This window comes from Pseudonaja textilis, chromosome 7 (genome assembly GCF_049901715.1).
Source record: "Pseudonaja textilis isolate UNSWEBS1 chromosome 7, rPseTex1.2, whole genome shotgun sequence".
Classification (NCBI taxonomy): domain Eukaryota; kingdom Metazoa; phylum Chordata; class Lepidosauria; order Squamata; family Elapidae; genus Pseudonaja; species Pseudonaja textilis.
Window position 1 is genome coordinate 61,215,486 of NC_141996.1, and position 18,362 is coordinate 61,233,847.

The 18,362-nt window shown below is 39.6% G+C and overlaps 1 protein-coding gene across 1 annotated transcript in view; it reads right to left on the reverse strand.

Annotated features, from left to right (window-relative positions):
- Positions 1-1,380: 1,380 nt before the first annotated feature.
- The window catches only part of IGSF5 (immunoglobulin superfamily member 5), a 34,197-nt gene continuing 17,215 nt past the window's right edge, over positions 1,381-18,362 (reverse strand). Inside the window, 3 exon segments of the mRNA XM_087937793.1 lie at positions 1,381-3,452; positions 10,554-10,630; positions 12,715-12,809. Coding sequence (XP_087793919.1) covers positions 3,357-3,452; positions 10,554-10,630; positions 12,715-12,809 — 268 coding nt within the window. The 3' untranslated portion in view covers positions 1,381-3,356.

Below are 18,362 nucleotides of genomic sequence, written 5' to 3' on the forward strand. Positions count from 1 at the left end.
TAAAATTTTGCTTCTTGAAAAGATTTTGCTGAGAATTATATTTAACTGAAACCTTGTGCAAAGATCAATGGACATCAGCTGACAGTTTATCTCTCAAAAATTTATGACTGTGGCCAATTCTTAATTTAGAATAATTATAAAGCAAACATTCACTGAGATATTGATTTATTGAATTTTGCACAATGAGTTTTGTTCTGTTTAATTCCTCTAACTTCACTGCAGTTTCCTTTAGAGAGGTGAAATTGTAAACACAACATTGTATTTATACTGCTTGGATACGTGTTACTTTCCCTCATGGCTTTCAATTCACAGTCATGAATTTTCAATGTTTGGAATGAGATTAATCTTTAAACTGCAGTCACGGGAAACTCTTTACATACGAAATTGGTGGTAACTTATACAAACTGCATGTATATTGATACTGAAACTGCACATTTTATTGTTGTTCAAAGTTCCTTGTATTTGCCAGTCAGTTCATTCATATTTGAAGTGTGATAGGGTCTGTTGCATAATATATCATTATATTTATGCTATCAATACCGTGAGTAGCAATCACCAGCAAGTTTGAAATTATACATTAGTTAGCTTAGAGACCCACTCAAAATCAAGATGCTTTCAGCCGTCAAGAAAAAAAAACCCAGTGGAAAGTTAGCTATAAGCTATTTTTAAGTATGTGGGACTCAGGTAACTTATTCTATGTGAAATTCAAAACTGAAAAAGAAAACTTGAAGAAAGTTTATACAGGTCTGAAATCCTATATGTTTGTGTGACATTTGTCTCTAGAAACCCAAGCCATTAGTTAAACTTCCACTGGTTTTTCAGTATTTGGTAACAATACTATTTTGAACAAAGAAAATTTTTAAAAAATCATGTCAAAACTGCATGATTTGTGATCTATATGCTTATTGGACTTCACTACACTATAAATATCTCAACAGGACTCATCTTAAACAACAAAAAGAGGTTATACACATTTGTAAGGTACACCAAAGGCAAAAATATAAAAATGTTGACTTCATTTCATTTTTGCAATAAATCTATTTATTTGTTTAAAGAACAGTAATGCTTATCCTGGGAAGCATACTGTTCTTTTTTTCTCTAGCTCTAGAAGTCTCTTCTGAGTCTTGTCAGAATGTATTTTTTCATTATCCCTCAGATGTAACCTTCATGAAATTTTGTACGCAAACCTGCTTTTGAACAGCCAAGAAAGAAGTGTTACTTTGGTTTTAACTACTTTTTTCAATAGTCAATTTTTAGTAATCACAATATCGTGAAGCCATGTTGTATCCCCTTTTTGATTCAGATGTATGTCAAAGAAGTCCATATTCTTCCATGTGTGAGGACAGTTCATAAAGGAAGAAAAAAAATCTATTTTGCTACCCCCATGTCTTTATTTCACTTTTCAATGTATTTTTTCACCTGTTCCTTTTTTTAAAGCCAAGTAACCAATTTATTCTCCAGTGATCTCCACAGTCAGCAGGAGAGCATCCACTGAGAGCCATAAAATACTGCATATCTACAGACAAGTGGGGAAGATAGAGCAATGCCACATCATTTCTGATTCTTTCGCACACAAAAATGAAAGCCAATAATTTTACAATTGTTAACCAGTGAACTTTATAGAAATTAATTGTATGAAAAAAATAAAAAAAATGTATCTTCATATTTACATGCTGAAGGGTGACATTTCAGTGAGCAAGACAGGGCAGTTGCCTAAATGGCCAGTTACATTATTCTATCATCAGACTAATAGCAGAGCAACTACTTTAGTTCCATGCAGAAGAAACAAATTTGTGTATCCTCAAAGAGCAAGAAAGTTAGTATGGTCTTAAAATAGACTGAATGGCTAAGCACAGTCAGATCTATTTAGCATGTGATAATATATAATCAGGAAATAGAAAAGCTGTAGAAAAACTGGGAAAAAAATCCTAGAAGAAGGCAGCGGCCATGGATACCATTTCCATATAGTTACAAAGAAAACATTATTATCATCAATTCCTAAGGCATCAGGAATTGAGTGTGACTTAGACGTATTACTGTGTTAATGAAGAAGATTCCAATCCACAGAAGTGCCAGAATAAATTTGTTATTCTTTAAGATGACCCAGCCATTCTATCTTAAATGTTTAATTAGAAAGAAAAAGGTGAAAATTAGGAACCTTTTATTTGGCAATTAAATAATTTAAAATGCACTTTAATAATCACAGATGACTTTATGCAAAGATTTTCAAAAAATGATTAAAGAAGGAAAAAGTGGTTTGAGAACTTCAACTTATTAAAGGAAAGAAGCCCAATCAATTTTAATAACTCCTACTTCTAACTATGTTCTTAGATGACAGGTGTATAACACAGAAAAAGTCAGAATTTAATTTAATAAGTAAATAATAAAAAATGTAATCTAAGTGACAACATATGCCAGTGGTAAGTGAAACACAAGGAAGTTAAGATGCTTAGCACAGTAATATCAGAAATATTAACAATTTCAATGTTTGTTTAACAAAATAAATACATATGTTCTGATTGTAAACTTTACTTAATATGGAGCTTCTATTTGCAATATCCCCTAATAAATATAATTTAAACACATGCTTATATAAGTAATAAAGCATTTCAAAATATACATTTAACACAGGTTTCCCCTAATATATTGGAAAGATATTGTTTGGTGTATTTTCCTGCATACATATTCTAATTTAATTATTGAGATATAATCTTTTTAAAAAATTATCTAAATGGAGAATTTTTTAAATGCAAATAACTATACTTTATACTTTTTAATGCAAATTTCAAGTATATACTATTTTACACAATCTTTTGTAAACAAATCATGCTATGTGTGCATTTTTTGACTGGAGAAGGATCAATAGCATTACATCTATTCAATGCCATGTCACAATGGATTCCATTTTATTTAAGCTTTTATACCTGTTCTCATGGAAATCCCATGTTGGATTTATTTTAAATATGAATTGTACATATCCTTGCAGGAGTTTCTGTTGTCATGTCATCATTGTATGATGTGTGCAACCAGAAATATATGAATATGCAACCATATTGTTACTCTTAAATCATAAGTGCTTGCATTTTGAAAATAAAATTAATATCATAGGTCTTATGATTTAAAATATGACTATTACCTTACTTTGAATTAACAGGTTAAAGGTGATAGTGAAACTTCTACTAGTTTACAATACATTTTAAAGAAGACAGAAAATAAATATTTAAAGAAAAATTCATTGTTTTATCAGGAAACAGCAGTTGCTTCTTCATTAAAATTCTTCAGAAATTATTGCATTGATTCTGATTTTCAAATAAATGAGGAAATTTTAAGAAATGATATAAATTTTAACTGTTTTCCTATATTAGTGTCACATTTCTGATTTTGACTGGATTAATTGGATAAACATTAGTGCTTGAAGGAAGTTCTCCTGCTTGAAATTCATTGTTCAACACCTAGTAGATAAAATAGAATACATTAGCTTAACAAGATATTACTAAATATTATCTATTCATTGTAAGTGACACAGTTTTAAAAATCAGAAGCTTGATCCAGTAAATTTATAAAAACCTTACCTATTTACTTAATAGTTTGGGCCAGAGATGGTATTCAGCAGGTTCAGACCAGTTCTGGAGAACCAGTAGCAGAAATTTTGAGTCGTTCGGAGAACCGGCAAATACCACCTCTGATTGGAGATTTTACAGTATCCTTCCCCTGCCACGCCCACCAAGCCATGCCCACAGAACTGGTAGTAAAAAATTTTTGAATCCCACCACTCGTTTGGGCCATACAATACTTGAAATTGGCTTGAATTTTGAACCCATCTATTTTTTCTTAATATTATATATGAACCAGGCCAATAAATCTAACAAATTCATAAGTGCACCAATGCGCCTACCATCCCTGTCCTATTCTTTCTTTTATATATTTTTTATTTTTCTTATATATATCCATGTATTCATAACTATGTTTTTACTTATACCTATTATCTTGTACGCAATTGACAAATAAAAATAAAATAAAAATAAAATAAATAAATTAACCCCAGAATCTAGATACTCATGATTGATTATATCCTTGTTTACTGGAAACTAACTTTATGACTGACTTAGCCATGACTAATTGTACCTTGATCAGAGTCCAATAAATTAAGTGATCAATTGTCTTTCTTTCAGAAATATGACTCCTGAAAGATGATAATAGACTTTTCCTTCTTCAGTTGATTCGCTTGCCACATAAAGCAACTGTTCTATATTCATGAGTTGACATTTAAACAGGATCTCTTGCCAAATAATTTTTAAAAGTAGTACTATATGTTCTATAAGAAGGGGATCATGTCAGAGAGAAGTGGACTCATTTGCATGCAGAATTGTGGGTTCCTATGTTATTGCTACCACAAAAAGTATTAAATAAAATGCCAATGGAAATAAATATCAGTCCTTGGAAAATGACCAAAAATCACAGTGGAAAATTTAGTAAGAACTGTACTTTCTCTCATCCTATCTTAAAGCTGTTTTTGTATTACTCTAATTTCTTCATATACATTATATTAATCAGCTGATAGTGGATCATGTTCTGTATTAACATTCTTGTAGACTCGCATTCTGATTGGTCCACCCGGACCGCAACCCGATTGGTCCACGGAATGACTGTGATTGGAGCGCTAAGAATCTACCGCGATTGGCCGAGCCGATCGCGGGAGATTCAAAGCGCTGCCATTGGCCGCCGAGCCGCCGGCCGGCTGTATAAAGCCAAGCGGTTCGCACATTTTAACTGTCCTTGTTCAGAAGCTACAATAAAGAGCTGATTGTTCACTTTCGCATCTCGCCTCTTATGTGACCCGATCCACCGATCTAACACTGGCGACGAAGGTGGGATCATGAGGCGAGGACCAACTAGCATGTGGCAAACAGTGATCAGCGCCCTGCAAGATGGCCAGCACCCTGCCGCCCGCTCCGTTCGACCCAGCAACCGAAGACTGGGAGTCATACATCGACCGCTTCCAGATGTTCCTGGAGTGCAGCAACCTCAAGGACGCCAATGGCCAGAGGAAACGGGCAGTATTCCTAACACACTGTGGGCCCACGGTGTTCAAAATGGCCAAGGCGCTGGCGAAGCCCACCGACATCAAGGAGATGGACTGGACTGACCTCGAGCCCATCTTGCGCCGCCATTATGCTCCTACCGTGCCCATCCTCATTCGCAGGCACGACTTCTACCGCCGAGATCAGCGCGAAGGCGAGACCATCGGCGACTTCGTGGCCCGGCTGCGGAGCCTGGGAGGCCCCTGCGAATTCCCCGACACTTTGGGACCGAGTCGTCCTCGGACTCCGAGACCCCGTGCTGCAGAGCCGGCTGATGGCCAAAGGCAACATCTCCCTCGCCGACGCCCTCGCCGAGGCTACCGCCGCCGAGGCCACCCACCAGTCAGCAGCCCGGATGAGGCAAGCCAACACGACTGAACGGCCACCGACCAACAAAGCAACCCCAGCCACCACGAAGCCCAGGGAAACTAGCCGTCGAGAAACGACCACGCATCATGGCGACTTCGAACCCCAACCCGACACCGAGGACGAAGACGAGTAAATCCATCGGCTGCAGACCGAGCGCAACCGCCGGGACCGCAGGGGACGTAAGTCGGGTTTCCATTGCGCCGGCTGCGGCGGCGATCACCCCCGCTCCGAATGCCATTTTCTCGATGCCATTTGCAGGCACTGCGAGAAGCAGGGGTACATCGCCAAGGTGTGCCGGAACAAAAAGAGCTACAGCCCACAGTGACGAGGAAACAGCCCACGACGACAAGACAGCACCCCCCCCCCAGGCACCGAGACCGACCGACTGAGAGCCGGTGGAGCCGCGATAGCCGCAGCAGATGACTCAGCGAAGCACAGCGGCGCGAGGAAACCCACCAGATGGTCGTCATCGGCCATTTATCAACCATGGATGCCCGAAAGGTACACGTGGCCCTGTGCATCGAGGACCAGCCCTGCGAGATGGAAGTGGACTCCGGGTCCTACCTCTCAATGGTTTCTTGGCGCACAATCAAGTGCCTAGTCCCGACCATCCGCCGCAACGAACTAGATGACCAGAAGCTAATCCTGAAAGACTATCAGGAAAACCGCATCCCTGTGTCCGGCATCGGGCACTTTAAGGTCACATTCAAGAACCACACCGACATCTTGCCACTCACAATCGTGGACCAGGACCGCCCCAGCTTGCTCGGCCTGCAATGGTTCGCCCCGCTGGGCATCGAGGTGACGGGCATCCATCACACAGACGAGGCCGACTGGGAAGCGACTCTCGTAAAAGAATTCCAGGAGGTCTTCGACAACTCGCTAGGCAAGTACCGAGGGCCCCCTATATCTTTCAACCTTAACCCTAACATCGCCCCAATCCGCCTCAAACCCCGGCGAGTGCCTTTTGCGCTCAAGCCGAAAATCGACGAGCAACTAGACAAGCTCGTCGCGCAAGGGGTACTAGAGCCCATCGACCATGCCCGTTGGAAACGCCCATAGTCACCCCCATCAAACCCGATGGCTCCATAAGAATTTGCGGGGACTACAAGGCCACCTCAATCACGCGCTGCAGCAAAGCGCTACCCGTCCCAGTAGTACAGCACCTTCTGCACTCACTGGGGGGAGGCCGGGTCTTCGCAAAACTCGACTTGGCACAAGCGTATCAGCCATTGCCGGTCGATGTGGAGACAGCCGAAGCGCAAACGATTGTTACACACGGGGGGCTTTTCAGTGCAACCGACTCCAATTTGGAGTCAGCGTCGCCCCAGGAGTCTTCCAAAGTCTCATGGAAAGGCTCCTCCAGGGAATAAAAGGGGTGGTTCCCTACTTCGATGACGTGCTGATCGCAGCCACTAACAGAGAACAATTGGAAACCCGTTTAAGGGCGGTGCTTAACAAATTCAAAGACGCCGGCCTTAAAGTCAAAAGAAACAAATGCCAACTCCACACCGAGAGGGTCGAGTTCCTGGGGTACCTCCTGGATCGGCATGGAATACACCCAACCGGGAAGAAACTCAGAGCCATCAAGGAAGCCCCCACACCAACAAACAAGGCGGAACTACAGGCATTTTTGGGACTGCTTAATTTTTACAATGTTTTCCTACCCCAAAAGGCGACCGTGGCGGAACCCCTACACCGGCTACTCGATAAAGCGGCCATCTGGACCTGGGGGAAGCGGAAGGAGACTGCGTTCCAACGAACAAAAAACCTGCTGACATCGGATGCAGTCCTGATCCAGTATAGCGAGACCCTTCCACTCACGGTAACTTGCGACGCATCACCTTTCGGCATCAGAACAGTCCTCAGCCACACCCTACCCGACGGGAAGGAAGCACCCATCGCCTTCTTCTCCCGAACGCTGGCCAAGCCGGAAAGAAATTACAGTCAACTGGACAAAGAAGCCCTCGCCATCGTCGCCGGAGTGAAAAGGTTCCACGAGTACCTTTACGGTAGGAACTTTTCGATCATAACGGACCACAAGCCCCTGCTCGGGATACTCGCAGGGAACAAGGCCACCCCGAACATCCTGTCACCTCGGATGACGCGGTGGTCCGAGTTCCTTGCCGCATACTCATACGAACTGTCACACCGGCCCGGCAAGAACATTCCGCACGCTGACGCACTAAGCCGGTCACCACTACCCAACCTAGACGACGACCCAGCGCCCACAACGACGACCCTGCAAATCGAGACCCTACCCAGCCCACTCTTAACCGCGCCAGACATTGCCCATGAAACAAATAAAGACAAACGGCTGGCGCGGGTATTGAGCTGGGTAGAATGGGGGTGGCCAGAAAATGACGGCGGCGAGCAGTTCAAAGCCTTCCGAAACCGCCAAACTGAGCTGTTCTCACAAAGGGGGTGCATACTCTGGGGCGACCGGGTAGTCATACCGGAAGCACTACAAAACAGAGTGTTGGCAATGCTGCACGAGGGACACCCGGGGGTCGTCAAGATGAAAGCCCTGGCCAGAAGCTACGCTTGGTGGCCAGGGATGGACAAACAAATCGAGACATGGGTCGCCGGCTGCAGCAGGTGCCAAGAGTCGAGAGCCAACCCCCCCCGCCGCCCCGGTCCTGGAATGGGAAACCCCGAGAGGACCATGGTCGCGAATACACATAGACTTCGCCAGGCCAACCAAGGGGCATACATTCCTCATCACCATAGATGCTTACTCCAACTGGCTGGAGGTAAGCACTATGAGGGCAACAACAACAGAAGCGGTCATCGACAAGCTCAACAGACTCTTTGCAACGCATGGGCTACCGGATGTCATAGTGTCGGACAACGGGCCACAGTTCACGGCACTGGCATTTGAAAAATACCTGGCCGAACGAGGCATCCGACACGCCTTATCCTCGACGGCTCACCCGGCGGTGAACGGTAGGGTGGAACGGATGGTCCAATACACAAAAAAAGCCATCCAAAAAATCAAAACCGGCGACATCCAGGAAAAAATAAACAAACTACTCTTCATACAGCACATCACGCCGAGCACGACCACGAACAAGAGCCCAGCGGAGTTACTGATGGGAAGGAAACTGAGGTCTCCACTGGACTGCCTACACCCCACCTACAACCCAGAGAAACCCCCGGACTCCTCCAGCCGGTACCGGGCATTCAACATCGGGGATACGGTCTACGCAAAGAACTTCACGGGAGACCCCCTCTGGGTACCTGCACAAATAACACAGGTAACCCGGCCCCGATCATACAGACTCCAAATGACAGACGGAAGGAGCTGGAAGCGGCACATCGACCAGCTACGGTCCAGACTAGCCGCCAACACCCCCGACGCCTCGGCAACAACAACCAAGGAAAGCAGAGAGGGAGGGGAAGCCTCAACAACCAAGCCAGTAAACGACAAAAAGCCGGAATCATCAACGGCACACCCCCCAACGCAAGCCAAACACCCCCCACCAGAAGACAGAAACGTTCAAATAAACCAGCCATACTCACCAGCAGACCTCGAACTGTCGCAGACGGGATCTTCACCTGGAAGGGACAGCCAAGCCAGCTCAACCAGCCCGGAAAGACCGAGCGAGAGCAACAGGAACCGCAACCCGACCAACCCAGGTAGTCCAGGCGGGAGCTGCGGCGACAGGCCCGGCTCACCCTTCCAGGCGGTTCCATCAACGAAGTTGAGAGCGACACGGAGCCCGGCCGAACCGGCCAACGATCACACACAGACTGAACCGCGCAAGTCAGCTAGACAGATTCGGAGCCCCACCTACCTGCGCGACTACGTCACAACGCTGCGTCAGACGAAACCATGAAGGGAGGGGTGTTCTGTATTAACATTCTTGTAGACTCGCATTCTGATTGGTCCACCCGGACCGCAACCCGATTGGTGCACTGAATGACTGTGATTGGAGCGCTAAGAATCTACCGCGATTGGCCGAGCCGATCGCGGGAGATTCAAAGCGCTGCCATTGGCCGCCGAGCCGCCGGCCGGCTGTATAAAGCCAAGCGGTTCGCACACTTTAACTGTCCTTGTTCAGAAGCTACAATAAAGAGCTGATTGTTCACTTTCGCATCTCGCCTCTTATGTGACCCGATCCACCGATCTAACAGATCACTATATTGTGGTGCCACATTTTTATTTAATACATTTCATTCCATCTGTATATGAAATAAAATGCTTCCTAAATGGATTCACAGTTTGGTGATCTGACAATATTATTACACAGCCCATCATAATTGTCTTTTTGTATGCTTTGTTGTAATACTTGATAGAGATATGATTTATTAACTAAAACACATGTGCCCTCTATCCTTGACTTCTTTTCATCATCACAGAGCAAAGGTTAGGAGGCCAGACACTTGGGACAATTTAGGTGGTTGGTAGGCTAGCAGGAAGATCAACAGGAAGAGAAGGAAAAGCATTTTCTTTAGCTGCAAAAAGACAGTGTGGCACTTATGCAGCCCAGGAACGAAATGGGCCAATTCGCCACAGCCAACTAACCATGGCCAGCTACTCTGGGACAACTTGCCAGGGCCAACTCACCATGGGAAAACTTGCTACAGGACAACTTAGCAATTCAATTTAATTATTTAAAATAAATAAAAAATATTTTAATTTTTGTCATTCACATTTCATTCTGTCCCTCCTTTTGTATCCTTTCTTTAATGATTCAATTCTATCAGGGTTTTTTTTTTTTAGTGTAACTCTTACTCCACAGCAAGTTGTCCCACACAGAGTTGGCCATAGCAAGTTGTCCCGTGGCAAGTTGGCCTTGGCAAGCTGGTTGTGACAAGCTGGCTGTGGTAGAGTTGGCCATGGTGAGTGGGCCATGGTGAGTTGGTTGTGGCAAATTGTCATAGACCCCCAGGGATTGGATATGAGTAAACTGAGATTGTAGGAAATATCTTGAGAGATTATAGGTCTCTTTACATGCAGGTGTCTAATTTTTAAAGTAAGTACCGGTAGTTATGAAATGCCAATTTATACTTTTACTTGCAAGTCTCTGAATATTAGCCAAGAAAAAGAAGTCATCTTTATAAACTATGTTACAATCTCAAAAAGATTATTCCACTTACCTCTGATAAAGAACTCACATTCAGATCTTGCTTTGTATCATAAACATTTTTTGTAACTGGGAAGGAAGTGTGATCTCCTGCAAAACAAAAGAGGACATATACAATAATAATGGTAGTGAATTAAAATGATAGTCTCCTAAAATGGGAGGAACTATACAGGTAGTCCTTGACTTTCAACAGTTCATTTAGTGACTATTCAAAACAACAGCACTGAAAAAAGTGACATGACCATTTTTTACACTTACAAGCATTGCAATATTCCCATGGTCATGTGAACAAAATTCGGACAGTTGACAATTGTCTCATATTTTTGAAATCACGATGTCCTGGGATCATGCTATCACCTTTTACAACCTTTAACAAGCAAAATTAATGGGGAAGCCAGAGTCACTTAATAACTTTTGTTACTAACTTAATGACTGCAGTGATTCACTTAACAACTGTGGCCAGAAAGGTCTAAAATCTTAACAAATGTGTCACTTAACAACAGAAATTTTGGGCTCAATTGTGATCATAAGTCAAGAACTATTTGTACCTTGTTTCAGAAAGAAAAATAATTGAGAATTTCCTGAAAACAAGCAGGAACAAAATAATCTGTACATATGTTCTGTTGATATTTTCTTAAAACACTAGTAAGAAACTGAAAAAAAGGGTTCAAGTAACTCATAAATGTTAATATCACAATGCTTTCTGTGAATCAATAAAGTGGATTCATTTTGTATTTTATTAGGGGAGAAAAGATCAAAAGGTGGTAACATATCTGGAAGCCATCTTATTTGTTTTCTGTGCAAAGACAAGTAGGTGTGAAAGAATCACTATTTCTAAGAAACTTAGAAACTGGGAAAAAAGGAGTTTAGCTTAAGGAAAGCATCTTTTTCAATTACTCTTTTCTTTCATCTCTATCAAATGGGAAGATATGACAAGAAGCCTTTCATAGAACCTGAAACTAAACAAGAATAAGACAGAAGTCCAAATTTAGACATAAATTACAACAGAAAATAACTCAGGATTCATACACTAAATTTGAACTGTAGCTTCAAATGACCAATTTGGTGTTTCCAAACCAATGATTTTTCCTCAAATTGTTCAGAACAAATCTTGATTTAGTGTTATATGATTTCAGAAAAAATTGTGCAATCTAGCAATAGAAATTACTCAGCTTGCATCCACTTCTATCACATATAGAGCAAAATGTATAAAATAAAACCTATATAAGTATTTCTACAGGTGCTTTGATCAAACAACCCATCATCGATTCCATTCCTTTTTCAAGATACCAGGATGTGCTAGGAGTTTAGCAATACCAGGATGTGCTAGGAGTTTAGCAATCCAGATTATATTCTAAAAGGGGAAGCAACTGCAAATTTGAAGCTTGCTTCTGTGCTTCTCTCTGCATAAGCCTTGGATCCTGGGCCTATATCTAATTGATATACATTTTCAATTAGTTTCCTTTGTAACGATTTGTCTGGAAATATTCTTTTAAATAGAACATTAAGTTTTAATTTGTATATTCCATGTTTTTAAATGAAATTTCTTCAGGAAGTAATTCAGACAGCTCACCATTTTAAATATATTGTAAAAAAAACCCAAGATCCTTCAAGATTTTTCATTTTGTTTTAACTTGTCAGCTTAAAAGTTTTCACTGTTCTAGGATTGATATATCTGCATTTTAAAAAACCCATGCTGACTAAATAATAGGACAGCTGCACAATTGAAGCTTCAGGTCTTTTTGAACTGTATATATGATGTATGTACAATGCACATTAAAGAGATGTGGCTTCAATTAACTTCATGCCTGCAATCTTGACACTATTTTCATGAGATACACATACAAATACACAGACATACTTGGATGCCCAGATAGCAGCAAAGCAAGCGGCTATCTGGATTTTTTCAACCCAGGTTTATTAACCTATATGAAGTTATTTTTTTTTCTATTTGGCTTCCAAAGCAGGGTAAAATGGACTAGATACGGTATCTCTTTGCTACCATCTGACAATTGCCAGAATTTTTTCAGGCCAGAAATGGTAGCCCAATACTTTTTTAAGGAAAGCTAATATTTGCCTACTTTCTGGCCACCAAAGTACAACAGGGCTGAATTTAAAATGCATATATGAAGTTCTATATAGAACATTATTTTTTTCATTTAAAGGTTACTTACGTGGCATTTGCTCTGCACTGTAGCCATAGTTTTCCTTTCCACTGTGACTCACAGTTTCCAAATTTCTAGCTTTCTCTTTCTTCCCTGAAATCTTTCTAGAAAATAAAAATACCTGACATTGGCAACCAAATCATTTATAATATATGTATGAATAGAAGATACTGTCCTCAGCCTGTGCTTATCAAACAAGGTTAATATTGTGGAACAGCAAGGTTGGTTCTCCTTCTCTCCCTCCCCCCCACATCCCCGGCCCAATTTCTGGAATATTCAGCTAAAGCCCTTAGACTTAAGCAATTGCTCTAATTTGGAAGAGAACACTTCAGGTGTAGTGATTCTCTGTTCTTGTGATTGAGGTTTGTACAAAACAAATATTGGTCAATACCAGATTGCCAGTCCTATCTAGCTTTGTTAAATAAAAGGTAGCAAAACATTTTCCTTTCTGGAAAAAACTAGTTTTATTGAAACCTAAGGAAACAACCAATGAATCTGCTAGAATAGGAAGTGTATTTCTTTGTCAGGATATGTATTTGGAAGAAGTTGGCAGAGGTTTAAGGAAAGGCTTAGCTGAATATGAGTTATATAACATTAGGGAAAACCATTGTGTTCCTTCCTCTAGAAATCCGGAATTCACTTTGAAACATTGGTTGGAGTTACTGTTGTGAATTTCCACCTAGTTTTAATTGGATAACTTTAGGGAGGTTAGTGTGTCCCTCCCTTTAGAAATCTGATGGGGAATCAATCCATATTGACACATTAGTTGGAGTTGTTACTGTGAACTTTCACCTAAAGTCCAATGTTCATATCTGTAAAAAGCAAATGTTACAAAACAGAATATGTTGGAATCTGCCATCTGAAAAACTGTGATGTATATTATAACATTTGTATTTTGCCAGAATTATGAATAAGGCATTTAAACAGCATCCAAATCTAAGCCTACAATCAATAAACTGCTGGCTATTTTTGCTATAGCAGAAAAGTCTTTAGAAAACTAGATCTCGCCCAACAGTACCAGCATTTAGCAGTTTATGATGCTAGAGTAGATATCCAGACTGCCATTACCCATCGTGGGGTATTTTGAATGGAGAATCTCTAAGTAGGATTCTCTTTAACCCCTGTAATATTCCAATGCTCCATAAAGGTTCTACCTTCTGGAATCTCAGGTATTCTGTCACACTTTGATGTTGCTTGATTATTGGATCAACAATGAAGAAAGTTTAGTTGGTACTAAACTTCAGGAGGTTCTGCACCATTTTGACAATTCTGGAATTAATACCAACCAAATGACATTTTTTAGAGTGAGTTGTCTAAAGAGTCATCCTTTTCAAATGCAGTCAGCTAAATTTACTGAAGAATTTAGAGCCAATTGGAGATGACTCTGATTGTTCTTTGTGACTTTGAATGCCTATCAGTTCAACCTAAAAACCATTTCATGGAAGGGTTTTCCTTAACCAGATGGATTAAGAGAGGAGGGATGGTAAGTATGCTTGGTGCAGGTTAGGCTTACTGCAACTGATCTAGTTCTGAAAAAGCTTTACATGGAGTTTTTTTTTAAAAAATTGATTTTTAAAACAAACATGAACAAACAAAACATAAAAACATCAAGCCATCTTCCATATATATATATATATATATACATACAGTGTGCCAGTTGGTTTACAAATTGCTTTGTGCTTCCATTTTGTAGTCTTCAATTACAATTACATTGTATATACTCTCATACTTTTATCAAATATTAAATACATTAATATCATTATTAATCAATCATTTGGCTATACTTTTATTCATTCATGTTTTACGAAATAATCATATTTTACTTAATTTGTTTTATAACAGTTCATATTATCATCCCAAATCTATCCTAAAATCATTTGATATAATAAGAAAAGAATACATCTTTATATATTTATTATTTTCTAAGAATCTACATATTTCATTACTATGTTTTATTGTCTAACCATTGATAGAATATATCCCAAATTTTATAAAATTGTTTATCATCTTGTTCTCTAATTTCAAATGTCAATCTACTCATTTCAGCACATTCAGCTTTACATGGAGTTTTATCAGCAACCTTAACAATTTATATACGAAGTATAGTTGGGCTGGAGTCTCTATGTGTTACTTAAATTCTTCTATTACAATAATCCATAAAAATACAAGTTGATTTGGTTTTGCTCTTTCTTAGCTTTTTAAAAATTTGTATTTTCAAATGTTTATCTCAGTAAAAAAATGAAAAAGAAGGAAACCATAATTCTGGGATAAGCTTTCTTCCTTCCTTTGAGGAAAAAAATAAAGGTTCTACTGCACATGCCTTAAAAACTGAAGCTGTTGGAAATCTTCTACAAAGATGTGTTAACCATCCAGATTCTTAATTGTGGTGTCTTAATTAATAACAACGAACATTTCTTTCATTTTTAAAGTTGAAAACCCCAGAGCATTCTAACATATCATTTAGCTTTCATCTCTGCAAGTGATTAAAACTCATTTTGCTAATTTGGAAACAATTTGTTATCAAGCATTGCCTTTCAAGAGATTGTTTTCAAAGTTCTTAGAAAAGCACAGGATGTAACCTAATTTGCTTGGCAGTTGTGTTTAGTGCACCACTTCCACCTGTCTCAGTTTCAGATCTTTCTGTAACAGACATTCTATACTAAAAGCCCATGGAATAGAAGCGTCAGTGCAGTGAGCTACTTTGGTACACAGTGACCTCTTGTGGTATATGTATTGATTATTAAACATGACGGCTTTAAAAAGAAAGGCTGGCTACAAAACAGATGTTTTCTGAAGCCCTGCATTAAAATTTCCATTTAGAGCATTTCTGAAAATTATATTCTTTTTCACCATTTTTGAAAAATGCAAAACCTTGCCTTAACTGTGATTGTGTAAGAAAACATAGCTATCATCAAATGCTTTATAATCAGCCAAATAAGGAGTGGTTATTCTTCTGTGATCATAAATTGTATTTACATTTTGGGTTGGGGATGAGAACCACAAGATGCATGCCATTTTATGAATTGTTCTATTAAACAAGCTGCTTGCTTCGTGAGGTCCCTGAAGCCATTTAATAAGGTCTCATCATCTGCTTTAAGATTGGAAACATGTAGAAACTGTAAAATCAGACACCCCCTCCACAAAATAATAAAGTAAAACACTATGTTTTGGAGATTTGGGGATGAAAGAAATTATTGTTGTGCAAGAAAGAATCTGTATTTAGTTCAATCAGGGAAGATGAGAGAGGTATGCAGTAATATTGGTCTTTAGCATGGGCTGAAATTATCCAAAACCATATAAAACTCCTGTTTTAAATTTATTTTATATCTGTTGCTGATTTAAACATGGTACCTAGATCAAAGATTAGCCATTTTTTTCTCTATGTACCATTCTTTACATTTTCTCTTTTTTTCCCTTTTGTTTCTCAACCACTTTGCCTATGATCAACTTTTAAGAATTCAAAAACTTGCTCAGTACTGAATAACTTTTAATTAGATTAATAATACTGCTCTAACATGGCTTATGGCATCTGTCTTCTAGGCAATATGATTTTCAATGGCCACTGAAGCATGCAAGTTTATATCATGGCAAAAATTGTGTTCAGGATAAAAGGCAAAATTTAAAATTGGAACAAGGACAATTGTCTCAGTTTAGTTGGCAACTAGATGAAGGCAACATTATGAGACCAAAGCATGAAAACAATTGCTGGGGCACTAATTTACTTGGACTTCAGTAAGGCATTTGATAAAATAAACCAAAAACTACTACTAGATAAAGGAGAAAAATGTGGGTTACAGCATCACCACCAGATGGATTCGTAACTGGCTGACCAACTGCACTCAAGGTGTAGTCCTCAATGGAACTGCATCAACATGGAGGGAAGTATGAGTTCCCTAAAGCTCTATTTTAGGCCCAGTACTCTTCAACATCTTCATCAATGACTTGGACAAGGGGATAGATGGGGAACTCATCAAATTTGCAGACAACACCAAGCTGGCAGGAATAGCCAACACTCCAGAAGATAGGCTTAAGATACAGAAGGATCTTGACAGACTTGAACATTGGGTACTATCTAACAAAATGAAATTCAATAGTGAAAAAAGTAAGGTTCTACATTTAGGCAAGAAAAATCAAATGCACAGGTACAGTATATGTGGTACCTTGCTCAATAGTAGTAACTATGTGAGAAATCTCAGAGTCCTAGTGGACAACCATTTAAATATGAGCCAGCAGTGTGCAGCAGCTCTCAAAAAAGCCAACACAGTTCTAGGCTGCATCAACAGAGGGATAAAATCAAGATCACGTGAAGTGTTAATACCACTTTATAATGCCTTGTTAAGGCCACACTTGGGATACTACATTCAGTTTTGGTCACCACAACGTAAAAAAGATGTTGAGACTCTAGAAAGAGTGCAGAGAAGAGTAACAAAGATGATTAGGGGACTGGAGGCTAAAGCATATGAAGAATGGTTGCAGGAACTGGGTATGTCTAGTCTAACGTAAAGAAGGACTGTGATAGCAGTGCTCCAATATCTCAGGGGCTGCCACAAAGAAGAGGGGGGGGTGTCAAGCTATTCTCCAAAGCATCTGAGGGTAGGACCAGAAGCAATGGGTGGAAACTAATCAAGGAGAGAACCAACTTAGAACTAAGGAGAAATTTTCCTGACAGTTAGAACAATTAATCAGTGGAACAACTTGCCTCTGGAAGTTGTGAATACTCCAACACTGGAATTTTTTAAAAAAGATGTTGGATAGCCATTTGTCTGAAGTGGTATAGGGTTTCCTGCCTAGGCAGCGGGTTGGACTAGAAGACCTCAAGATCCCTTCCAACTCTGTTATTCTATTCTATTTGTCCTGTAGTGTAAAAAGCTCACAGATTCAAAAGATTGAGGCCATCATACATTGGGAAATTTTATAGATTACATCTCATTGCAGTTTAAGGTTTTTTTTTTTCTATGTTGGGTTTTGGTTGTTTGTATTAATGTTAGTTGTGAATACAAAAAATTAAAATATACAAATTTACAGACTCAAAAAACAAAGATTCATACAGACAAACGTTACCATAATCTCTGTGGTAAAACTAACTAAACTTTCCTTTAATACATTTGACAGTGAGTTAAATATTTCCTAAATTATATTATGTGGCAGTTATTTCTTAGTTCCTATGGTTTCTCTGTTATTTATGTTCTATCAAACATAATGTTCTGTTGTTAATATTTGTTGTTGGATTATACTTATTTATTTTTACCAATGAATTCCTTCTATTGATTGTTTAAAGTACGAGAGAGTCTAAGACTGACATTAATGATTCCTGTTTGTTATTGTATGTATTGTAATCTGTTTCATAAGTTTATTTTCCCCCTTTGATACCCCTTTTCATTTTTTTTATGTTCTAGCCAATCATAGCACTTATTCCAGGTCGAGTAAAATTCTGCCTTCTATTTTCCTTTTAATTTTAGTGTGAGTTTTTCCATTTCTGCACATTCACAAATTTTTTGAATAATAAATTGTATTGGTGGTATATTAGGCGATTTCCAAAATTGAGCCAATGAGATACGTGTCGCTGTTAGGATATGGATAATCAAATATTTTACTTTGGAGGGATAACCTTCCTTAATGATATCCAGAAGATACAATCTAGGTTCCCACTCTAATCC